Source organism: Panthera tigris, chromosome F2 (assembly GCF_018350195.1).
Source record: "Panthera tigris isolate Pti1 chromosome F2, P.tigris_Pti1_mat1.1, whole genome shotgun sequence".
NCBI lineage: Eukaryota > Metazoa > Chordata > Mammalia > Carnivora > Felidae > Panthera > Panthera tigris.
Genome location: NC_056676.1, coordinates 63,120,153 through 63,146,840, shown reverse-complemented (window position 1 = coordinate 63,146,840; position 26,688 = coordinate 63,120,153). Strand labels below are relative to the sequence as shown.

The 26,688-nt window shown below is 42.7% G+C and overlaps 1 protein-coding gene across 1 annotated transcript in view; it reads right to left on the bottom strand.

The window, feature by feature from the left end:
- Nucleotides 1–26,688, bottom strand: part of DEPTOR (DEP domain containing MTOR interacting protein) — a 134,666-nt gene that overhangs the window by 41,253 nt on the left and 66,725 nt on the right. Inside the window, exons 4-6 of the mRNA XM_007075589.3 lie at nt 24,307–24,485; nt 2,964–3,149; nt 922–1,056 (exon numbers count right to left, since the gene is read on the bottom strand). Of these exons, the coding sequence (XP_007075651.1) occupies nt 922–1,056; nt 2,964–3,149; nt 24,307–24,485 (500 nt within the window). The remainder of the gene's footprint in view (nt 1–921; nt 1,057–2,963; nt 3,150–24,306; nt 24,486–26,688) is intronic.

Below are 26,688 nucleotides of genomic sequence, written 5' to 3'. Positions count from 1 at the left end.
GAGGGAACTGGTCATGACCTTCCATCTTTGTACCCCCAAATCTGGCGATGAGGGAACAAGAGCAAAAGGAATGAATTCCCTTCCCTGAAGGTGATATACTGAACTGAGGGTGAACAGGGCACTAAACAAATGGAGTCGGGGGGGTTTTCAAGGCAGTGATTATTACCATCAGAGACCACGCAATCTAATCCTAGGAAAGAGGTGGGTAACGGACTTTGAGAAGGTGGTAGTATCTGTGAGTTACAGGTTCCTGTGGGCTGAAGAACTGATTGGGTCAAGGAGGAATTGTTTCTAAGCACAAGCTCATTGACAATCTTTGTCCCTAGATTTTTTTTTTCTGGAATGTAAAGGCCATGCAGTTTGATCAGTAGGTTTTGAAACTGCAAGGCACCAAGAGTCATTTCCGGGGATAGTTGGGTTTTGCACAGATCTGTGCTTCTTCCTTGGGGGTGCTAAGGCCCCAAAGACCTCTGCATCTGTTCAAACTCTCTTCAGGACCGAGGGGCATCTCCCAGCTGATACCTTCAACTGTCTTTGGAACGACCTCTGAAGAGAGCTGCCTCGCCCACAGTCAGGCCCTCCTCCCAGGGCAGCCAACATCAACTGACTGGTTAACCTGAGGGTTTAACAGAGTTGAGTCCCAATTTGGGACAATTGTGAAGGGCCATCCCACCTCCAGAGCTCCCCTTGGGGTCAGTGCAGCCTTCCCTGACGCTACACTGCAGCCCGATTCTCCCTGTGCCCAAATCTGCGTGCTTCCCTTCCTCTCGACAGGCCTTGGCTCCGTGAGCATGCTGTCACAAGATTCCCACGCACTAGCCTCCCCCGTCTGAGAATCTGCTTCCCGGGGAACGCAGCCCGCACATGTCCCAAGTGCCCCAAAGTCCCAGCCAGAAACAGGGCTGCCTTTCGGCCACTCACCGGACTTGGGGTTGCAGAGCACAGGGGGGCTGCTGCTGAGGGTGGGGCTGCTGCTAAAGTAGCCACTGCTGCCACAGCTGCTCATGCTGCTTCTCCGCACCGCAGACACGATCTTGATCTCCTTGCTGGGGCTGACTGTGCGGGCCAGAAACACATAGTCAGGAGGGCGGCGGCCATGAGACACACGGGCTTTCAGCCATGAGACACAGCAGGCGTGTCACACGTGCCAGAAAAAGGCACCCTGGCCTTGGAGTCAGAGGAGCAAGAATCCGACTTGCAGCCTTCCACTCGCTAATAGCATCACATGGGGCCACTCGCCTCAGTTCTCTGAGCCTCAATTTCCCCAGCTGTGAAGTGGGTATAATGCAACAGGATCGGTACAAGGAGTGGGTTATATAATGTACGTGAAAGTACGCAGCCATATAAAACGTTATTTCAAGAACGACCGAGCCCATGCTAGGCAGTCCCTGGAAGGGGGTAAATTAACTGCCGGCTATACACTTAATGGATTAACAGTAATAATAAATGCCTCCCGATCTAATAGCAAGTCATGAATCACCCAGAGCCGTGGAAGAAGGAGATTAACACACATTAACACATATTTCGGCTTTGGAAGTGTATGTGAGGCAGCAGTTTTGTGATCTGATCTGGTCCTCTTTGCCACAGAGCTGGTGGCTTTCAACAGGGAGAGGAGAAGGTGTGTGTTCAAACGAAAGAAGCCGTAGGTAGAGAGCATCCCGCTTAGTGCCTGGAACGTGGAAAGCACAAAATAACGACTGGCTTTTATGGTGACCACGGCCACTATATCCTCTTTCTCATCAGTGTCACTTTTCGGGTCTATTGGGTCCACAAGAAACCGGCAAACCTTAGCACTAGTAAGAACGTGAACAGTTACTCGGCATTTGCGGGAGACTGCGACCTGCGACCCTGAGGAACACGTGATGTGTGTGTGCACACACCTGACCCTCTAGTGCTTACTCTCTCCTCTTGCTTCATTCTTTCTTCCACCCTGGCTGTGTCCGAGGAGCTCCAGGGCAAGGGAGATTGGGGAGGAGAGAGCAGAAATAGAGAGAGAGAGTTAAGACAGAACCGGTGTGAGATCCAGCTCTGTCCACCACTTTCTAATGGTGTGACCTTGGGTAAGCCCCTCCATTGTTCCAAGCCTCAGTTTCTCCACCCATAAAATGGGGATAAGAAAAGTCCTTCCTCTTTCGGATATTGTGAGAATTAATAAAATTCAGGCACATAAGCCTAGCTCAGTGCCAGGGGCACAGAAAGGACTCGATATAGCTACAAGCACTCTTGCACCTCCCACAAATAACCACATTTTCAAGACACACATTTTCATTGTGCCCCGAGTTTCAGGTGAAGCCCGGAATTTCCAAACCTTAGGCCAACCAGTTCCTCGAGTCAATGCCAAGTTTTCAGAGGAGTTGAAGATATCCCTTTAAGTACCCCTCTTCTTCAAATGACACATCAAGTTAACCTTTTCCGGACGAGTGGGGTTATCTTTGTGAACATCTGTCAGCATCATTTCTGTCAAGGTTCATTGTAAATATGGGACTGTTTGACCTTCCATGTAACGTCCGAGCTCCTCTGTTTGCTTTTCACAATTTTTCTTTGTTCTGGGTCACCCCTTCATGACAGGTTGACAATCAGTTGCCTTTGACTTGTCTATGCCCTCAGAAGTCTTTATTTACCATTAAAGCACACAGTTTTTCAGTGCTGTGATTTAGAAAACTGGATAATTAATGACATATAAGACCTGTTTATCAATGAAAAGCAAGTAAGGCAAAATGAGAGGTTAAGAGGTCTTGTATAATGTAAATACTTATTTTATAAAACGATCTTCATGACATCTAAGTTGACAGCCCAGGAACAATTTGGTAATGCTGGGTTTCCCCGCCCTCCACCCCATACTTCTTGGTTATGAATAAATAAAAAACGTGCTGGAGAAACTAATTTCACAATGCTGAGTTATTACCCTAACATTTCTCAAAAGACAAATGCACGTGATCAGTTACATGGTGAAACTGACATACCGGACATAAAACTGGTAGATTTCCGATTGTCGTGGCTCTGCTTCCTCAGGCAGAAGGGACTGTCGTGAGTTTCCTGGGAAGAGGGGGACTTCTCATTGAGCAGCTCCATCAGTCTGCGCCTCCGCCGGAAGTTCATTCTGAACTGGTAGAGAAGGTTGCTGTCCACAAATGGGTGCTTGTTGGACACTGAGGAGAAAGAACAGATGAGCATGACTGGCATCCTGGCCACTGAGCACTGCAGCCAGAAGATTCCATCCAATGGGGACAAAAGTCTTTTAAGAAAGAGTTTAATTCTACAGATGATGCCATGAGCTTGTAATCTACACATGGTCCCAAATTCTTTCTGTACCGTGCACTTTAGAAATTTACTACTCAATTCCTCCAGGGGAGCTCTGCCTGATCTCAACCCTGATCTAAGTCAGACTCTTCCTGGTGTTGCCCCAGCCCCTACTGAACCTCCCTCCATCTGAGCACTTACCACACTGCACCTGCATTATCCATTCACTTCTCTGCCTTTCCCACTCAACTCTAGGCTCTCTGGGGCAGTGATCATGGCTTCATTTAGCCCTGTGTCCCCAGTACGCAGCAAAGTGCTAGTCCCATAGCAACACATCCAATTATTTTTTAACTTTTTTATTTGGAAATAATTAAAGACTCAGAGAGTTGCAAAAATAATAGAGACTCCATACCATTTGTTTGCTTGTTTGTTTTGGTGGTGGGGAGAGCACATCTTTTTCTCCCAACTAAGTCACTCTGCTTAAGGGCCCAGACCGTTAATCATTCCGGCATCTTAAAATCCTAGACTACCATGTGTTTGGCTCAGAGTAGGTACTCCATAAAAGGCTGGAAGTGAATAGTCTGTGATAGGTAGATAAGCAGCATATCCGGAACACAACCTAACTTTAAACTGTTTAGCGGCTAGTCTATACCACTTCCCCCTAAACCAATCTGTGGGCTCGTGGTATGACCGTGCTGGGTCAGCAAATGCAAGCTTGGGGTGTAGCTGTATTTATTGTGCACACTTGCTATGAGTAATTCTTCTGGTTACATGGATATCAGAGTCTCAAAAAGGTGGGTCCCTATTAAGAGAGTCCACGGCCAACGTTTAACTTAATGATTCATATGGGTGTTTCACACTCTTCAAATGGTGATAAACTCGTCACTTTGGTTAAGTGAATGATGTTGGCCCCAAAGACAAATATACTTAATTCAGGGGTAGTTCTGCATGTTCTTAATAAATAATGCATCCTTGGATTTGGGAGATGCTGAATGCATCCTGAACCAAGAGATAAGCCAATTACACTTTGATATGATATCTACACAAAGTGGTTCTTTTTTGGATAATCAAATTTTTATAGAAATTTACTACATCACTACATTCGATAATACTATAATAAAATTTTGTAGGTAAGTTATTTGTTTCTGGCAGACTTTTCTGAGTTTATTAAGATTCTTTGAATCCTCAAGTTGACCTTGGCAACAGTATCTTAAATTACAACCTGAAAATACACAGTTTTATATACATTTATTAACATCTACTGTTTTCTCTTTGGACTGTGAATTATATGAAACATTAGCCCTGCTAATAAATAAATCCAGAAAAAAATTCTGAATCCAAACAAATTCCATAATGGCTAAAAGTACCTTAGAAAGTATTTTTTTAGTGTTTATTTATTTTTGAGAGAGACAGAGAGATAGAGCATGAGTGGGGGAGGGGCAGAGAGAGAGGGAGACACAGGATCCAAAGCAGGCTCTAGGATCTGAGCTGTTAGCATACAGCCTGACGTGGGACTCAAACCCATGGACCGTGAGTTCACCTCCTGAGCTGAAGTCGGATGCTTAACGGACTGAGCCACCCTGGTGCCCCTAAAAAGTGTTTTTAATTGAAGCGGAAATATGACTATCAATTTAATCTCCTCAGGCTTTAAATACTGACCAAGGGTTAAAGTCATACCCATTCTCCAATCTCCACCTCCCCAGCTCTCCACTACCTATGGCTCAGAGGATAAACTGAGCACCTAAGATAAGATAAAAGGGTTAAATTTAAATAGTCCTTATTCATCACATTCTCTCTCCAATAGTGTAAATGACCTTAACCGTGACCAAATCAGGGAAAAGAAAAATTGGATTCGATAGTAGACCATACCTGTTTAACATAATGCAAGCAGATTGTAAGAACTCAAACAATTATACATTTATTATTTCACAACCACTGTTGTTTTCACAGTTAACAGCATGTACTGATGATATATTGCCATTTGGCTTCTGGGAATTCAATTTTATGACGCACCATATTTAACACCCCACTGCAAGTTTCAAGGACTTATTTGGATTTTAGTGTGTGAGGAGCAGCCACACTGTGAACTGAGTATCTCCATGTGTTCATCCCCCAGCTGTGTGGCTGGCATAGCTGGAGTCCAATTCTCCTCTCAGAATAGAAAAATGACAATTGCATGTGTCACTCGCATTGTTTTCAATGAATTATGCTGCTTCTAAAAGGGTACTTTTTCTCTCTCTCTTATTAAAAGTTTAATAACATGAACACTGAATACCGCGCACTTGCTTTGTTTGTGAGTGTAGCCTTAGGTATAAAACAGATAATCATAGTTACAAAAGCTTAAAGAGCACAGGTAGAAGCCATACTATAGCATCAACCAGTCACACAAGGCATCATTCATGTATCCGACAATGTGAGCACCTGCTAAGTGGCGCGCACTATCCCAGCCATCTATCTTAGCATGGTGACTGCAATGTGACACCTGTTCTGTTCATCCTTTCAAGCCCATACCCTGTGTTTCATATAATAACAAAACAAGTAAGCTGGGACTTTACTCAACATTTTCTTACGCTGAATAACTTCTCGAAATGAGTAGCATGCAATAAAAAGCAATTGTTCTAGAATCCGATGACGTCAGTTTTGATCCCAGTTCACCAATTTGACTGGAGGAGTGATTTGGGCAGTTTATTAAACATTTTAAGTTTGCACAGCTTTGCTGTGAAGAAGAAATGGAATAACTGGTGTGAGAGATTCGGAATGTCATCTGGAATCTACTGAAATCTAGTGGTTTAAGTCTTCTCATTCTTAGACTCATAAAGATTGACTGCAGCCTTTGGTCATTTAAGTTTCTGCACAGAACCTGTTTCTTCTGCCTTTTCTGCCCTTCTTTCAAAGAACACTTCACCCATCTCCCACACACAGGTCTGTCACCTTTTCACTCATGAAAAATATGGAATCTTAACCAGATATCCAGATCTAGATTGGCAACTATCCCAATGGGAGATGTTTAAATCTCAGAAGAGACAAAAACAAGAAGTAGGGAGTGAGTTAAGACACAGGACGTTTTAGGAAGTAACTAGATGAAGAAAGCCATTTTTATAGCCATAAATTACATATGTAGAGTCTCAAGAAATACACAATGGCTAAATGACATATAGTTCGTATTCCAGAAAGAAAAAGGAATTGGTTTTGTCCATACTTTAACATGACATTCTCTATATTAAATACAAAACCATTTGCTACATAGGAGTCTTGCTTTTTGCTAAACACAGAAGAAATTACCTAAACTATGGGGGGAAAAAATTAAAGGGAAGGAAAGACAAATCAATTGGCAGACTGTGACTGGTGTCTCTAAATCTGGAGACTGTTCCAGTCCTTCACTTCTCAGATCTCAACACTATACGGGACTTTTATTTAGAGTAAATGTGGTGTCACGAACAATTCAATAAACTTCATTCTTTGCTCCTTGAGAATATGAAGCTGTAAACAGGAATAAGTACGAAGAGAGAATATTCAAAGTGAACATTTAAGATCTAGTATTATTATGGGAAAAGATAGGATTCAGTAGGCAGAGAGGGAAAGGTTAGGACCTGAGGTCCCTGGGTGGGGAAAAAACACCTATTTTGGAACAATGCTGGGAGTGTCTGACCACAGCAAACCCCCTCAGGGGTAAGGTTCATCTTAAGAATGTAACAGACACCACTTCTCCCCCTCAGGTTCCTCTCAGGAATTTGAAAAAAAGACCTAACTAAAAATAACTAGTAGACCATTAAAGTATGACCTACAAGGAAGGTATGGCCATAGACCACCCCTCATATAATGGAATCAAGCCCATCAGGAATGGACAACTCAGCACCCAGAGCTATCAAGCCAATAAGGGTAGGACCTGTGAAGGAACAAGGGGGAAGGGTTGGGGTGCTGACCAGAACCTTGGAAAACAAAGACCCTTGCCTATTGCCATGAGCATTCACTTTCAGAGGTTCCCCACTCAGTAAAGAGAGCTTTCATACCCTGATCTTATACTCTAATAAACTTTTGCCTACTGCTCATTATATTTTGCATCCACCTCTTTATTCTTCAAAGCAGCGAGACCACGAATCCTGGGTATTGAGGTAAAAAAAAAAAAAAATCCTGCAATATTCTGGTTGTGCTCTTATAATTACAGTTGTAATTAAAAAGTGATAATTATTGACTCATTCAATTTATATTCCTGGGACTTATGAAGACTTCCCTTTTATACTGGTGGCATTCCCAAGGGACTTGACTTGGCTTGGTATCAAAATAGATATAAAACAGGAGAAAAAGCAGCCACAGCCAGAAAGCTAAAGCCATTAAATACAAGAGGGTCTAATTGCTTATGAAAGCGGGGGTTCTAGAAGCACTAAGCTCACAATGTTGTTGATATTTGGTAAGAGAAAATAGATCCTGATTCGCAGTGTGCTTTACTTTTCAGAAAGCATGAGGGAAATGGCATGTAATCTACCAAAATAACAAAGTGATATAGTTGACTTTTTGTGGATAATGTGGCTACGTTTTTCTATTATAAGTTATTAGGATGACTTTAACAAACACAAAGAGATTTTTAAAAGTGATTATCGGGACACCTGGGTGGCTCAGTTGGGTAAATGTCCAATTCTTGATTTTTGGCTCAAGTCATGATCTCTCAGTTCATGACTTGGAGCCCCGTATCAGGCTCTGCACTCTCAGCGTGGGGCTGCTGGGGATTCTTTCTCTCTCTCTCTCTCTCTCTCTCTCTCTGTGCTTCCTCCACTCATTCTCTCTCTTTCTCACTCTTTCTGAAAATAAACTTTTTTTAAAAAAGTGATTATCTACAAGAGGGGAAATTGGCTTCTACTCTACTGACACATATAATCTAAGGATGAATATAAATATTTATCACCTTGAAACCTACAAACTCAGCTGAATATAGAAGACATTTTAAGCTACTTATCTAGTTGAAGGGAGGAAGGTCACATACTTTCATCTATCCTTGAAACGTCTGCTGGCAAATGACCTAACACAACAGGCATCGTGAAGTAAGTGAACTGAATCCGGCAGTGTGATAAGGGGAGCTGGACGGGAGTGAGGGGAGAGTATGCACAGACACCAACTGCTCCCCGGATGCACTTCATCAAATCTTTTTATAGGATGGTCTCGGGGCACCTGGGTAGCTCAGTTGGTTAAGCATCTGACTCTTGATTTCAGCTCAGGTCACGATCTCGTGGTTCGTGGGTTCAAGTCCCGTGTCGGGCTCTGCAGTAACACTGTGGAGTTAGTGCAGAGCTGTTAGTGCAGAGCCTGCTTGGGATATTCTCTCTCTCTCTCTCTCTCTGTGCTCTTGCTAATACACAGTCCTTCAGAGTCCAAGCATCTCAGGTCACTTAGTATATTGCAGATTTTACAGACTGTCAAGACTAAAACAAAAAAATACTAATATAATGCTTTTTATTAATGTGTTTGGTGGAAAACCAGAACTGAGAATGAACTACAACAGAAGGTGAAAGCTATTTTTTTTTATCTGAGATATACTGAAGGCTGTAGCCACCCATCTCAAACCATCCTAAAGGGGATGCAGGAGTTGAAAGAGCCCTGCTTCCCAAAGGAGCAAAAGTCCTTGATTCAAGAACATTGAGCAATTGTATTTAAGTGCCTATGCCATGTAAGGACAGTGCTAGGTGCCTGGAATATAAAACTCTTCAAAAGGCAATAACAACAGTGAGTCAGAGAACTAAAATAATTACTTCCTAAGCACTGACAACAGTAATAAGAGGATATGAAAACAGGAAATTGGTTTTAGAGTATGAAGTCCTATTAGCTGACAATACTAAAACAAAACACAGTCACAAAGCCAGACCCAATTACACCAATTTAATTGATTGAAAGGAGGTGAGGAACAAGGATCAAAGTGAGTCTAGTAAAGATGGCAGAAAAGAAGAAAATCAAAACACGGCATTGTGATTGTGTAGGTTTCTGCAGCCTCCGTGTCTGACAGCCAGAAATGTAAAGGTAATAAACAGATGGCAGGTCAAAGTATGTTTTATTCTTCACTATGCATCATTAAATAATAGCTGGGTGCCTTCCAAGGACTAGAACCTTTGTTAGTGATAAAACTCAGAACAAAGGGTATGTTTTTCAGAGACTAAATCATACCAAGAGCACAGAGAGGTCTAAAACCAAATTTATGTTGTCCAGGAAATGGAGTATCTCACATACAAAAGTCAATGAAAAAACTTTGTAACTCTGTTCTAGATCTTTTGGGCTTCTTGGCATAAATCCAAAGGCCTAATGAAAGCACCTCAGTGTTGATTTATTTCACATGTATACATTCATCACGGAGTATGTATAACATACTGTGTAAGGCCAGCATGGATGAAGCCATCACACTTATATTAAGCTCTACCCCACCAAGGCATCTGATGCTGAGAATATTGATAACAATAATGAGAGTAAGAATCGGCTAGCATTTGTTGAGTGACACTCTGTGCCAGGTCCTATGCTTAATAGCACATGCATGATTATATCATTCAGGTCTCATAGCAGCACTATGGGAGAGCTATTATGATTATTCCCATTTTACAGATGAGAAAACAGGATTACACAAGGTAAACTTACCCAAGGTTCCATAGTTATTAACTGGAAGGTCCAAGACAGAAACACTGACAGGTTGACTCTGGAACCCCATCTTGTAATCTCCTGGCTAGACTGTCTCCCAACCAAAGATATAACAATGCCAAATGAGGAAGTGAATAAGCTTACAAACACACACATACACACACACACACACACACACACACACACACACACACACACACACACACAAAACAGAATTTGCTTTTCTCTCATTTATTCCTGTCTATAGTTTACGGAAGGCAATTTGGATGGGCAGATTTCCACAAAACTCTTCACCAGGCCAAAACATTTATTACCTTGGAATTGCTTATTGAAAGAACAGAACGATGACGGTCTCAGATGGCCCTGGGTTGAACACCAGCTTCACTCTGTTGTATTGTTTTGTTTTTAAATGATGAACTGCATTGTATTTGTCCAAACTATACAGATGATTTTTTTCACTTTCCATTTTACTCAGCCTGAGAAAACACTGGCAGAATCCTCAAGATTATTCATCTTTGATACTCATGTTTTGTTCAGTGCTGAATGCCTAGTCTTTAGTAAGTTACTTAACTGCCCTGAGCTTCAATTATATTCATCTGTAATATGAGTTGAAGAACTAATTGCATAACATAGGTAAAAAAGCCCATTATAGTTTTTGGTCCTTAGAGGCACTCCATTAATGTTGGCCATGTGTGGGTTTCCTTGAGGGCCCAAGGTATCCGTACCCAAAAGATACCTTTCCAAGGTATAAGCCTTTGCAGACATCACCCATGTAGGGGAAGAATCTGGAAGCAACTTTAGGTGTTCTGGAAGAAAAGGAGGCATCCAACCTACACCAGATCAACTCAGCAGGGCCAACAACATGGAGAAGGATATCCAGTGTGATGCTAGAGGTACCCAGGAACCATGGCAGGTGAAAACCCACCAAAGCCCGATTCCCAGATGGCATTTTTTTTTTTTTTGGTGGCCATGGTGCTGAGTTTCTTTCTTTTTTTTAGTTTAATTTTTTAAATTTACATCCAAATTAGCATTTAGTGCAACAATGATTTCAGGAGTAGGTTCCTTAATGCCCCTTACCATTTAGCCCATCCCCCTTCCACAACCCCTCTAGTAACCCTCTATTTGTTCTCCATATTTAAGAGTCTCTTATGTTTTGTCCCCCTCCCTGTTTTTATATTATTTTTGCTTCCCTTCCTTATGTTCATTTGTTCTGTGTCTTAAAGTCCTCATATGAGTGAAGCCATATGATATTTGTCTTTCTCTGACTAATTTCACTTAGCATAATATCCTCTAGTTCCATCCACGTAGTTGCAAATGGCAAGATTTCATTCTTTTTGATTGCTGAGTAATACTCCATATTATATATATATATATATATATATATATATCACATCTTCTTTATCCATTCATCCATCGATGGACATTTGGGCTCTTTCCGTACTTTGGCTATTGTTGGTAGTGCTGCCATAAACATCGAGGTGCATGTGTCCCTTCGAAACAGCATACTTGTATCCCTTGGATAAATACCTACTAGTGCAATTGCTGGGTCGTAGGTAGTTCTATTTTAATTTTTTGAGAAATCTCCATACTGGTTTCCAGAGTGGCTGCACCAGCTTGCATTCCCACCGACAATGCAAGAGATCCTCTTTCTCTGCATCCTGGCCAACACCTGTTGTTTCCTGAGTTGTTAATGTTAGCCATTCTGACAGGTGTGAGGTGGTATCTCATTGCAGTTTTGACTTGTATTTCCCTGATGATGAGAGATGTTGAGCATTTTTTCATGTGTCGGTTGCCCATCTGGATGTCTTCTTTGGAGAAATGTCTATTCATGTCTTTTGCCCATTTCTTCACTGGATTATTTGTTTGGGTTTTTTTTGGGGTGTTGAGTTTGATCAGTTCTTTATAGATTTTGGATACTAACCCTTTATCTGATATGTTGTTTGCAAATATCTTCTCCCATTCCATCGGTTGCCTTTTAGTTTTGCTGCTTGTTTCCTTCGCTGTGCAGAAGCTTTTTATTTTGATGAGGTCCCAGTAGTTCATTTTTGCTTTTGTTTCCCTTGCCTGTGGAGACGTGTTGAGTAAGAAGTTGCTGCGGCCAAGATCAAAGAGGTTTTTGCCTGCTTTCTCCTTGAGGATTTTCATGGCTTCCTATCTTACATTTAGGTCTTTCATCCATTTTGAGTTTGTTTTTGTGTATGGTGTAAGAAAGCGGTCCAGGTTCATTCTTCTGCATGTCACTGTCCAGTTTTCCCAGCCCCACTTGCTGAAAAGACTGTCTTTATTCCATTGGATATTCTTTCCTGCTTTGTCAAAGATTAGTTGGCCATACGTTTGTGGGTCCATTTCTGGGTTCCCTATTCTGTTCTATTGATCTGAGTGTCTGTTGTTATGCCACCCAGATGGCAATTTCTAACTCTTCCCAGAAAGGTTACCACAGAACGTGCTGTAACTTTACTGTAGAGCAATTTATCAGGTGTTCCTTATGAGACTGAAGAGTATGGTACATTCAAAATAGTAAAAAGAAGATATTCAAAAAGAAAGAAATCAGTGGTGAGATTTAGGTTGTTGTTTTTTTTTTTAAAACTGTCTTCCTATATTTTCTATATCATTTATATCTGTATTCACCTTTTCTTATACCAAAAAGGAATATAGATATTGGAAAATCCTTGCCTACTTTTTAAAAGATAAACTTTATATTTTGAAATCATTTTAGATTCATAGAAAGGCAGCAAAACATAATACAGACAATTCCCATTCATCCCAGAAGCCCCCTAATGTTAAGATAATCATGGTGCAGTGGTCCAAACTAAGACATTAACCTTGGTTCCCTTCTATTTCAAGTATCACTTAGAGCGATAAGGAACTCCGTGTGTGGACAAAAGAAGACAACTATTCCTTGGAAGCCCATGTTTCACAGGGAAGATCCCATAGTCACTTAATGATAAAGACATTTGTCCTTGTGGATGACAATGCTGGCTGCTGTCCAAAACACATTCTCTCTTTCTTCCACTTTTATTATTTGCTCAGGGTAGCAGTGTGCCTGGGTAAAAGCATTAGTTCACTGATTGCCTTCCACCAAGGGGTGACCATGTGACATAGTGATGGCCCATGTGATATAGGTATAATTCCCTGGGAAAGGCAACCTTTCCTAAAGAAAAGCAAAGTCTTGCTAGGTGACAGCTCTTGGCCATTCTATCTTCTTCCTGCCCACAGTGCAGACTTGAGGCCTGGCATCCATTAGGAAGGGCCACACAGAGATGGATGGGGCTATATCCACCTCTTACCAGCCCAGGATTCTCCACCTGGAACAGCTTGCTGCCTGAGCTGTTCCAGGAACTGCTCTATTCAAGCCCATCATTACTACATTTGCCGTTATTTGCGGCAAAACAGAATCCTGATGCTGTTCCAAACCCAGGCTTAGAGACATGAAATTAAAAGCTCAAAAAACAAATGCTTTCTGTTTATTTGCAACCCACACCTTGTAACAAACTATGCTTGATTCAGAGGCCAAGAGGGATAAGACATAAAGTCACACACACAAAAGATATGCCTTCCAGCAACTCATCTCTGACTCCCCTGTGATTGAACTGGTTATGGACAGTCCCTTGGCCTCAATTTTTACATTTGTGGAAAAGAAATGACAATAACTTCATCTTTTAACCAACACAAGTGAAGTTAATAAACATACAGGGACACATAGATGTCTGAAATGTCACAATAACGCCAATGCACCATTAATAATATTGTTCTGCTGTCAGCAAAAATCCAAAGGATCCCACAATGAAAAGCAGAAATTTAAGAAAGTGGTCCAGAACACTGGGTTATATACTGGATAAGCCCTTTCTGAGTAATGAGAGAACCAGTCTAAGTGATGGCAGTCAACAATTTCTGACTTGTGGAAATATTTAAAAATCAAAGGGAATATTAAAAAAACAGAGGTGAAAGAAAATATGATTGTGAAATCAGTGTGCTGGGGAAGGGAGAATTGTTGTCACCATTCCAGAAATTTGTGTCACTGGCACCCAGCTTTATGGAGGTGTCCAAACCAACACTGCAAAGTATAGGTAACAAGGTGCTTCTTTAACACAAACATTCAGGAATTTAGCCACAGACAAAGATCTCTGAGATGAGGGACTGAAAAATGACATACACACTCACCAGGATATCACCCTGCCCTGCAGTGGTTTCAAAAAGGGCTAGAGGGAGGCTCTCCAGAATAGCAGCCACAGGTCACATGTGGCTGCCAAGCCTTGAGGGGTGGCGAGTCCGAATTGAGATGAGCTGCAAGTGTAAAATCTGCACTGGATCTTAAAATATTGAGTAGGAAAAATAAGAACATAAAATAGCTGATTGGTATTTTTCACGTTGAAAATTTTGTTCAAGCAAAATCTTACATTTTGAAGTGGTATTTTGGAGACAGTGAGTTAAAATATATTACTGAGATGAATTTCACCCACCTCTACTGTTATTACTGTGGCCATTAGAAAAGTTTAAAGTAGATCTATGGTTTGCATTTGTGGCTCACATCATATTTCCATTGGAAGCACGATGGGTCTAGCGTAGGGGCTGGTTTTCCATAGGAACAGACCAGCTAAGCACCGAACAAGTTCATCCCTTTAAGTGTAACACTTTGAGAGCTATCTGTCATAGAAGGTAACTCTTATCCCGAGCTTCTGATAGCCAAAGAATCAAGGGTTGTTCTTACCGCAGTCTTTTTCCCCTTCACACTATGTCCCCCATCCTATTTCCTTCATTTTGATGAGGAAGCACATTATGTTCCGACTTGATAGGAATCCCTGCTCGAGATTATGCTCTCAGCAACTGTCAAAGAGGACTTCAGAAGTCCTGCCATATGTAGCAACGTGGATGGAACTGGAGGGTATTATGCTAAGTGAAATAAGTCAGTCAGACAAAAACAGATAGCATATGTTTTCACTCATATATGGATCTTGAGAAACTTAACAGAAGACCATGGGGGAAGGGAAGGGGGAAAAAAAGGTTACAAACAGAGAGGGTGGGAGGCAAACCATAAGAGACTGTTAAATACAGAGAACAAACTGAGGGTGGATGGGGGGTGGGGGAAAGGGGAAAGTGGGCAACGGGCATTGAGGAGGGCACTTGTTGGAATGAGCACTGGGTGTTGTATGGAAGCCAATTTGACAATAAATTATATTTAAAAAAAAAAAAAAAAAAAGAGGACCTCAGAGAGACGGGAATGAGCCAGTGGTTAAAAACCAGCACCTTCCCCTTCTCCCTGGACATGGCGGCTTTGGTAATTTCCAACCACACTGAAACCTGGGCAGGAGCCAAAGGAGTGGCTATAATAAAATGGATAGAAGGAGTGGTGAGGGGTTGAGGGAGCCTCCTTACTGGGTCCAATGTCATCAGTGGGACAGAGAAGAAAGTGAAGGAGAGCTTTTTAGAGAAAAAAGCTAGATAAAATGTTAGAGCCTTTAGAATTTTATGTCAGTTTTAAAATAACTTATATAGGGGCACCTGGGTGGCTCAGTCAGTTAAGCATCTGACTTCGGCTCAGGTAGTGATCTCACGGTTCATGGGTTTGAGCCCTGCATCAGGGTCTATGCTGACAGCTCAGAGCCTGGAGCCTGCTTCAGATTCTGCATCTCCCCCCCTCTCTTTGTCCCTCCCCTACTTGCACTCTCTCTCAAAAATAAACATTAAATAAAATAAAATAACTTTTTAAATAACTCTATAAAAACATTATTCTCCAAATTAGATTAAAATTGGTTATGAATATTAATTAACACATATTTTCCCAACTGTAATCTGGATATGTATGTGGTGTGTGTCTGTGTGTGTGTGTGTGTGTGTGTGTGTGTGTATAACTCCTTCTTTAATTTTTAACTTAATCCTGTTGCATAGTCACACCAATCAGAGTTGACCAAATGGTCAGTTTTACACCCAGCAATCACTCCAGGGTACTAATATGCTTCAGCTTGTTTGGCCAATCCTGGTGGAAGAGGGGAGGAGGGAGCGAGGAGGAGGAGCTATAGGTCCGAAGGCAAAAGACAATCCAGACAGACTGTCTGAGAGGGGACCCTCAGCTAAGAGAAGTGAGTTAACGTGAGTGGCTGAGAATCTAGAGCCAGAGGCAGCAAGTTGGGGACTTTCTAGAGCTACAAGAATGGTCTGTGATGTAAAAGAGAATGGAGAGATTTCACTCCTTAAAGGAGAGGCTTTTAACTTTCTGTCCCACCTGCCTCCACCCTGCCTTGAGGGCTGTGGTCAAACTTGTGTCCATCAGTAGCCAGGACTTAACAGCACAGTTTCCTGACCAGGGGGAGAGAGAAGAGTCATATCCTGATCCAAAATCTGAATTGTCCATTCCACCCTGATACGTGTTTCTACTATACCTGAGATGCTCGTCTACACGTCCCACTAAAAATGACCACTGAAAACCAGCTGAGTCCTTAAACTGCCACACAACACCTAACTGAGTAGTACTTAATACAAGACTGCATAGTTTCCATATACTTCAACTGCACAGAGATTGTGTGCCTCTGTTTTAAGACTTCCTCGTGTTGTTAAAGAAATGCTGCATTTGGATAAACTGAGGACTATGTACAGCTGGGACACTGGACAACAAGCCGTCAGGAGCAAGGCAGGAGTTGGTAGGAGTGCGTGCTTCAGAGCCAAATGCTGCCTGTAGCTAGATCAGTGTCTGTAGACCTGACAAGTTATACTAATGTCAACTAAAGACTGAAATATTTACATTTCCGACACTGTCGACAAAAGGCTTCTGTTCCTTATGCATTGCACTCTTTCGGAAGATTACATGAGCTAAGGTATCTCTTATTCCCTTCACACTTTCTAATAGTTAAGTCCTGGTGTAGCTACAAGACCTGTTTTCCTTTAACCAAAATCAACACTTTAATGTGTGCCAATGCATCAGCCCTTGACTTTCCCAAGCAACCTTGCTCCCTTATGTTTACAATGCAACAACATTATGGCTGTGTACACGTTTCTTCTTGCTTTGGATTCAGCTACAATAAAAAGTGAAACGGAGCCAAAGCATATCAGAAGGCACAGTGGGACAATTCCCAGAGATTCTAAATTGAGAAGGTAAAACAATTTTATTAGATGACGGCTGTTGATAAAGATTGTGCTTGAAATAATTATTGAAAGTGGACTGAGAAAATATTCTCTCCAAGCAGTATTTTTGTTCCTATTCAAAGCTTAACATGAAAGAGCTAAGAATGATCATACTAGTGCCAAATACTGTATACTGTCATCTAAAACAACAGGAATAACAATACCAAGTGCACTGATAGGGTAGAGGATGAAATGAACTAACACCAGTAAAGAACAGTCTATCACTTGTGCCTACCTAAAGCATCCCTCCCCTACCTGGTGAGTCTGTCAGTCAAAGGGTTCTGCCCATCTAGGGTCAAGACGTGGGCAGGTGACCTGGGTTCAGCCAATCAGAGTCACTCCCTAGGGTTTAGCATGGAGCTAATTTCCTGGCTCTAGGTGGCTGGAAGGGATGGCCCTTTCGTCACTAGTTCCTGGCAAGTGGATCCCCAAGAGCTGCTCTAGTACTTCTCCAGGCATCTGGTTTTTCAATGTTTCCTTTAACTGTCAGCTAGCTCTGCCTATGTTTAAAGCAAATAATGATTGGGGCTGCTTATACTGAAAGAACGCTAGCTGGTATAAATACTCAGCACTGTGCCCAGCAAATGGTAAGGTTTCAATAAGTGGTCATTACCGCCATCCATTCATTTAACACTTTTTTTTCTTTCTTTCTTTCTTCTTCTTCTTCTTTTTTTTTTTTTTTTTTTTTTTTACTGAATAGTCAATATACCAATGCCAAGCCACTGGGGACACAGAGAAAACCAATTCTCTGTACTCAAAGCACTGAACATTCTAGTTAAGTGTAAAGAAAAATGAAGATACTGACTGGATGCCATCTGTAATACAAAAATCTTCTTGTTGGTAGCAAGAAGTTACCAAAGGCCAAAAGTAAGAGAACGTGAGTAGGAGAGTCTTGATGGACAGGAAGGGAGGGTAGGCCAGCAATGGTAGGTTGCTATTGACAGAGACTCTCTCCTTTTCTGACTCTATAGTCAGATTCTCCTGAACCCTCTTTTCTATTAGGCCTTGACCTTGGCCCCCATCCTGTCTTTGGCTTGCCCAGCCCAGTCTTAAAGAATCCTCCTAAGTCAGTCTGGTGAGAACCACCCCCTCCCACCCTCGATATTCAATCACTCTTGATATTTGACCAAATTTCTCTTCTTCCATCTTTGCTTGTAAGTTGTTGGCCTACCTTCCTTAAAAATTCTCATAAACTGGTTTAGCAAGAATCCCCTTAGGGGTGCCTGCCTGGGTGGCTCAGTCGATTAAGCGTCTGACTCTTGATTTCAGCTCAGGTCATGATCTCACTGTTAGGAGATCAAGCCCCGTGTCAGCCTCCGCACTGGGCATGGAGCCTGCTTAAGATTCTCTCCCCTCCTCTGCCTCTCCCCATCTCTTTCTCTCTCTCTCTCAAAAGAAAAGAAATGAAAAGAGAAAAAAGAAGAAAAGAATCTCTCTACGCTTGATGTCTCCTATTAATAAATTTCCATCTCCTGACCCCTTCTTTCTGTCCTCGCAGTATTCAGAGTTTGGCCCCATCTCCCTTCACCACTGCAATACTCCTACTGCAAATAGTCTTGGGGCAAGTCCTCCTTAGTGTTCTGTCAGAATACTTTTCTTTTCCGCAGTATCACTCAGTCTTGGGCCAGTTGCAATCTTGCCTTCAGCCTCAATCATCAGGGCCATTTTTCTTCCCTTTCTCCCATCCTTCTCTCTCTCTCTCTTTCATCCTTTCTTTAGGCAGGCTATTCCAGGCTCAGGCTGAACTCTTGTCAGTGATCGTAATTACTGGTAAGATGGGGCTAATTCCTGTCTGGCTCTGGCATCTAGCTTCCTGGGTGGCAGGTTCCAAGCTCTCTCTCCATGGCTGTCAGACTCAACGTCTCAGTTACTGTCTTCCGCTGCAGAATGGGATAATCACAACTACCCCCGAGCAGCTGGGAGGATTAAAAGGCTAATATACATAAAACCACTTTGGGAATTGCAAAATGTTATATAAATATATTCTTAAAACAAAAGAAAAAGAAAGAGGGCTTGATGAAGTGTTGAAATTGTTGAAGAGCTCTGACTAAATCTTTAAAAGAGGAAATTATACGCCTGGACAGAACAGCAGTAGCCTGATTATCCAGGGTCATCTGCTGCAGCTGTGAACAATTTACCCGTGTGATTATCTGCTTTCTATCCCCCTCCATGTAAGGAAAAGAGAGCTGGAGAGCAGCTAAGGCAGTTGAGGGAGATACTTTATGCGAGTAGAGAAACGTGTTCGCGGCATTTTGCGAAGGTTATACAAACATCTCCAGGCACCTGGTCATTGTTTGGGGCATGGGAATCGTGTATTTTATGAACCAGCAATTTTTATGGTTAAGACATGTGCCAGGCCGTGTGAGCTGATGCAATACAAGTTGAGGAATTTTCTTCCTCACCTAGTGGAGCTTATAACCGGTGTTCAGTCGTCGTTGCTGATGAAGAGCCAGATTGCCTGGATTTGAATGCTGAGTCTACCATTTACTAGCTCTTGTCTTCAGCAAGTTTCTTAACCTTATCTTTAAAAGGAGAATAATTATGATACCTAACTCGAGAGGAGTAAGTGAGTAAATGAGTAGAGTGGTTACAACAGTGGCTGGCACGTGGTAGGGGCTCTATAAATGCTAACTGTTATTTACAATGGACCAGATCGCCTACCATAGCAGGCATTTGGGGGCCATAAGAAGTAGACGCCCTGTGGAAAGCTTTGGCCAACCGCTATTATGTAACCTCCACGGCAGCTCTGAGCGGGGAGGAGGGTTACCATAGCAGCCCTGATACAGAAGGGCTCGCCTGGGGGCCTGGCCTGTGACTAGCATCTGGGAACTTGGCTTTTGGAAGGTTCCCTAGGTAACTTCACGATAAGGCAACTTCACCCACCTGGGGACCTGAATTCTGCTCTGCCAGCCTGCCTACATTGTTTGTACAAACACTATGATTTATGGAGAATACGTGTTTTCCTACTGGGAGTCTGCAGTGCTGAGAGTTGTGGCTGGCCAAGCACGCGGAGTGTACCTCCGTGAGCAACCCCCAACAAAAACCTCGTATTCTGTGTCTCAAATGGGCTCCCCTGGGCAGAGACATCGCACATGTGTTAGTGTATGTCCCTGCTGGAGGAAGGAGCCAGGTCTGTGTGGCCCTGGGAGGGAGGACAGGAAAGCTGTGTCTGGATTTCTCCCGATAACATCGGATGTGTCTTTTTCCCTGGATGATCCTTCTCTGTGTCCTTTCATTCTGATAAGTTTTAGCCATGAATCAAACTATATGTTGAGTCCTTTTGGAACATGTGGGTGGTCATATGATCTCCCCCCCACCCAAAATGAAAACAGAGCTTTCAATGGTATAGAATTCTAATTTCATAAATCTAAAAACCCAAAGAATGGAAGAATTGAGATGTCAACATGGCTACTCAGTAGATGGAGGAACTGGGATCTAATTCCTGTCTGTCTCCCTCCCAAGACAGTGTTCATCCCACTGTAGGTGGCCACACCCAGTTACTACCTCCTGGGCCAAGGAAAACATCTGAATAAGGCACAACACCTAGTAGCTACTCGTTAGCTATGCAGCCTTGGGAAAATACCTTAAAGGCTTTGAACTTATGCTTTTTTTTCCCTGGAAAACTATAATATTAATAACAACAATGTCACAAAATTGTTGCTAGATTTTAATAAGATTATATATATATATGTGTGTCCTATGTGTGAAACACATACATATTAAGTATACAACATATTAAAATCTATAAAGTATTTAGCCCAGTGCCTGATATACGGTAAACCTTAATAAATGGAAAAGCTGGATAAATATGTAGCTATGTGGTCAACTTACATACATTTGTATAAATATGGACATATATGCCTGCATGTGTGTATATACACACAGACACATATATACACATACATATGCTTGTAAGCTAATGACGCATCTAACAAGTTCCTTCCGGGTTACACAGCATCATTCACCCTTCATAAATGGTTAGAATTTCATAAGTGGGCCTGATTTTTATGCCTACTGGTTTCAGTCTAGGGAACCACCTTTATCTAGAAACCTTCTGCTCAAAGCCTAACGTCTGACCTTCTTTAATGTTTAACCTCTGAAGTTAATTATTAGCTAGAGAATTCAGAGCTTTGCTTAAGACACTAACTGGCATTTATCATTAGCTCTAACATACACATACGTGGTAGCCATATTTTCATAACTCAAAGTTAGAACCTGTAATCTAGCAATGAATTGCTGTATTAGGAAAACTAGAACTTCCTTGGAAACTCTGATGTCTACAGACAGAGAATATGCAATCCTCCTGAAACCACGGAAAGCAAACTTTGGGGGTTAAGATTTGCCAACAGTGATGCCTTATTTTATCCTTCACATTGCAACTTCAGGGTGTTTGTGTTTATAGCATCACAAAATTACACCGTAGTTGAAGTGTAATGCTCACTCTCTGGAAATCATTTGGAAACAATGTGTGGCATCCTCTGTCCTCTCTCTGAAGATGTTATAGTATCAGCCAGTGAACTGTAGTGTAAGAGGCTATTTGTGTATGGAACTTGGTATCACCAAGTTTTCTGTCTGTAGCAAAGACGACAGAACTAACTCTAACCCAAATGCACTGTTTTTCACTGTGGAAAGCCCCACACTCCAACTAAAACTCTGAGTTCACACTTACTGGCAAATACCCATTTGGACCTTACTATCTGAGTGGCCTCAGACAAACTATTTAATTTATTGGTGGTTTGGTTTCCTTTCCTGTAAAATGGAGAAAATAAGAACACCTGCCCTATGGTCAACAATATTATATTGTGCACTTAGAAGTTTGTTAAGAAGATTGATTTCATGTTAGGTGTTCTTTCCACAATAAAATACACTTAGCAACAATAACAAAAAGAATATCTGGGGCGCCTGGGTGGCTCAGTCGGTTAGGCGTCCGACTTCAGCTCAAGTCATGATCTCACGGTTGGTGGGTTCCAGCCCCGCGTGGGACTCTGTGCCGACAGCTCAGAGCCTGGAGCCTGGTTCGGATTCTGTGTCTCCCGCTCTCTCTGTCCCTCCCCAGCTCACGCTCTGTCTCTCTGTCTCTCAAAAATAAATTAAAATGTTAAAAAAGATTTTTTTTAAATAACAAAAAGAATATCTGCCTGTTTAAATAAGTTAATATTAGTGACATGATTAGAATAGTGCCCAGCACAGAGTATAAAATAGACAAATAAAAAGTACAGCTTCTATTGTTTGCTAATTGCTTTTAGATCCATCTTTCAGTTCGAACAAGACTAAGCTGTCTAAAGCCAGAGGCCACACTGGCACTCTTCCCTCTATTCAGCTTCTTACTGTCAGTGAGCTTAGCACATCAGCAGACATATGAGGCCATCAACAAACAGCTATGAGTTCAATCGTGGCAGCACTGCAAGGAGAAACCATCCTGGAAAACAGTGGCTTGAGGGCCTCTCTAAGGAATGCCTCTAGGTCAGTGGCTTTCAAAATACTTGACGCCAGTGCGCAGTGACAATTTTTATGTGGCAAATCAATACACACATGAATATGTCCATATGTTTATACAACTATCTAGCTGAAATCAAAGTTTTACAAAGCAATGCATAACCTCACTAGATAAAACACGCTCTGATATTTTCTGTTCTAGTTAAATCCAGTCCACTGCATCTCAAACATTAATGTGCATTCAAACCACTTGGGGATCAGGTGAAAATGTAGACTAGATTCAGCAGCACTTGGTAGAATCAGAGATTCCGTGTTTCTACCATGCTCCCGGGTGACACTGTGGGTCCCCAGACCATACTTTAAGTAGAAGTAATGCTGGGAATGACTAAGTTTATCTCGCATCCCACTAAAGGGTTGCAATCTGCAGTTGTAAAACCCTGCTCCAATTAAGTTTGAAAGTGCCTTTCATCTCTATAATTCCGTTATTATATTCCTAACCTTGGGATAGAAATCCTAGGCCTGTGCAGAAGCAGGGCTAGGGGAGTTCACAGCAGGAATAACTCAAGTATTGCCTTTCATAGAGAGTTGGAGGCTGATGTGCCTGTCTGGTTCCTAGCCCTGTCCTCACTGTTTAAAGCTTATACTTTATGCTAATACATTAAATGAGTGCTTATTAAGAACAGGACACTGAACTGAGTGCTTTACATCTACCCCATTTACTCCTACAATCGCCTGTGTAGATATCCCCATCTTACAGATGAGAGAAGGCAAGTAGCTGTAACTAGTGCAGCTGGGATTCCAGAGCCTATGTTTTTGTGAGAGGCAGCCTCCAGGACGGCTCTAGTGATCCTGGCCTCCTGAGATTCACACCCTTATACAGTCTTCTCTCACACCGAATAGGGCTAACCTGGTAACCGGCAGAGCACTGAAGAAATGACAGTGTGTGACTTCCAAGGCTGACTTGGAAGGCACTGTGGTTTCTGTCTTGCACTCTCTTAGATCACTCCTTCTGCAAGAAGCCGGGCTGCCATGTCATGAGAATTTTCAAGCAGCCTCATGAAGAAGTCCATACACATCGGACTGGAACTTTCTGCCAGCTTCCCGCACCAACTTGCTAGGCACACATGTGAGCCACCGTGGAAGCCAACCTGTAGCCTGTCAAACCTTCAGACGACTGTAACCCTTGACCAACATCTTGACCACAACCTCACAAGAGACTCCCAACCCAGAACCACCCAGCTAAGCCTCTCCCGACTTCCTGACCCAAAGGAACCCTACGAGGTAACAAACAGTTACTATTGTTTTATACCTTTCATTTCTGGAGTAATTTCTTATGCAGCAATAGATAACTAATATAGTTCTTAACCAACAGGTTATATGGCATCATTATGATTCAGCCCTAAACAGAAAGTGAAACTTTTATGAGGCCTCTTGGATCACCTCTTCATTGTCACAGCTTGTACTGTGGTTCAGCAAATATTCATTCTCCTCTCGCAACCAACTTTGTGAGAAGCATCAACTTCCCATCTGGACTGGACCAGATGGCTTGCTGTAGCCGACTGGATGTGGGAGTTGGGGATGTCAAATCACATCCGAACAGAAGTTTTTGGAGACACTGTAAGAATCTGCCTCCTCTCTTTAGCTTCTGCCCTCCTCTATGAAAACACTATATCCCAAAGAGTAGAGTAGACGTTCCTTCAGCCGGGGTCCCAGAATGAGGATGCAGGGCCAGCCCAGCTGAACTTGAGCCCAGTTTGGAGACAAGCCGAGCCGACCCCAACCCCATGCAGAGGCACAGCTGACTTACAGACCCACGAGTGAGAAACAAATGCTCGTTGTTGTAAAAGTCACAAGGTCTCCGGGTTGTCTGTCACCTCGGCAAGAGCTGACCCATGTGCTCACCATGCTGTATGATGCCGTGCTCCATGAGCCGGTGACACAGCTGCTCGGCCTCCTTCCTTGTGGTGGCCTCGCCTTCCTGCACCAGCCAGTCCAGGAATTCAGACGCCATGAAGGTACGCTCATACTTGACCCCTTCCTCTTCCCTGGGTTGCAGGAGTGTGTTTTCAGGGCTCATCAGCCTGGGAGGAAGGAAGGGAAGAAAAATAAACCTACGCGGAAGGAAAGTAGTTCATTTGAAATCCTGTATCACAGGCTTCTGTGACATATCACAGCAAAGTTATTAGACAGACAGATGTGGCTGTCATGTGCTGTTACACATGTAACTTCTAAGAGAAGGTTCTGCTTCAGGACTGAATAGGTGCATTTTCTCTTGGTAATTAAGAAAAAAAAAAGGTGGGGGGGATGACGAGTGGCTCAGTTGGTTGAGCCTCTGACTTTTGATTTTAGCTTAGGTCATGATCCCAGGGTGGCAGGATCAAGCCCCATGTTGGGCTCCTTGCTGGGTGTGGGGCCTGTTTGGGATTCTCCCTCTCTCTCTCTCTCTCTCTCTGCTCCTCTCTTACTCATTCACACACTCTCTTTCTCTCTTAAAAAAAAAAATAGACTCGTGGTGTGCCTGGCTGGCTGCATTAGTAGAGCATGTTGACTCTTGACCTCAGGGTTATAAGTTCAAGCCCCACGTTGGGTGTAGAGATTACTTAAAAAATATATTAAAAAAAAAAAAAAGAAAAACGGGAAAAAACTGGAAATGTAATCTAAAACCCACATGGCACATGGCATGCAGTTTAGCCACCTTGAAAAGGAGTTATAATTTACTGACCAAGCCCCATCCCACCTTTCTAAAAAGGCTAGTATTTCTTTCCTAAAGCAAGTATTCGGTTTCCCATATCATTGAGCCAATAAGATGACCGCTGGAGACCGAACGTTTGTGTTCCCTCAAAATTCACATATTGACACGAGAATGCCCAGTGTGATGGCACTGGGATCTGGAACCTTTGGGAAGTCATTATTTCATGAGGGTGGAGCCCCCATGATGGGATTACTGCCCTTGCAAGAAGAGGCAGAGTTTGCTTCCCCCTTCTTTCTTGGTGAGGCAACAGGAGACCGTCTGCACACCAAGGAGCGGACTCTCACCAGACAGCAGAACTGCTGGCACCTTGGTCTTGACTTCCCTGCCTCCCAGCTGTGAGACATAAGAGTCTATTACGTCACCCGGTCTACGGTTTTTGTTACAGTAGACCGAACTGACGTCAGCCATTCCTTCACAACACCCCCTCCCCACAGAAACTTTCTCATACCTCCCTCTCCAGCATCCTCCAACTCCCCTCGCTTCTGTCCTCACTACACTCCGAAATAGCTCCCACGGGGCCACAGCATTCTCCCTTGCAACCACACATGATGGGCACCTTGTAGGTCCCCATTTTGGTTGACGTTAATCGCATGCCATTAGATGCGACTGACCATTTCCCTCGTCCAGAAGGGCATCACGCTCTCCTGCTTTCCCTCCCGTCCCGTCCCTCTGTTCTCAGCTCTTTCTCAGCTCTTTACCTCTTTCTCAGCTACCTTTGCGTTGGCTCCTCATCTCCCTGGACTTTGAAGGCTGGAATCTCTTGAGATTCAGTTCCTCCAAATACCTCTTTTCTCATTCCATAAGTCACTCAGGGAAAGGTTTTAACTGCCATCCACGCCCCCCAGGATTCCCAAATTTATGTCTCTAGATCAGGCCGATATTCCCAACTCCAGACCTTTGTATCCACACAGGCCTTTCAAAGATACCTCAAAACCAACAAGCCCAGAACTGAACTCCTGTTCTTCTCCCAAACCCGGTCCTGTGCCAGTGGTGCTTCCGTCATCCCACCAGGAAAAAAGGTGGCATCCACCCACCCAGTCAGTATAAATTGTGAATTTTATGTCCCAAATCGTGCTCGTGTATGTCTAGCTCTTCCCTTCTCTGGCGCTGCCATTTCCTTAGCCCAAACACCAACACCTTTAACCTAATTAAGTCGTTTTTTAATTAGACTCTACTATGTACTCACTCTTGTTCTCAACCCAGCTCAAGCATCTAAGTCCAAACACAGCAATTAAAATTATCTTTTTAAAACTCAAACTTGATAATGTCCTACTGCTGTTGAAGACACACTTCAAAGGTTTCTCGTTGCTTTTAAGTTAAAGATTGAAATCGTTTATATGGTCTCTAATGCATGCCCGATCCTTCCCGTGTACGCCCTTCAGACCATTTTCACCTCTGACCTCTGTCTGCTTCAGAGAGAGTCTTATTATAGCTCCTCAAACATATCATACTCCATCTACCACAGGACCTTTGAATATGTTATTCTTGCAGTTGGAATGCTCTCCGCTACTTTTCCCTGTCACTCTTCTACT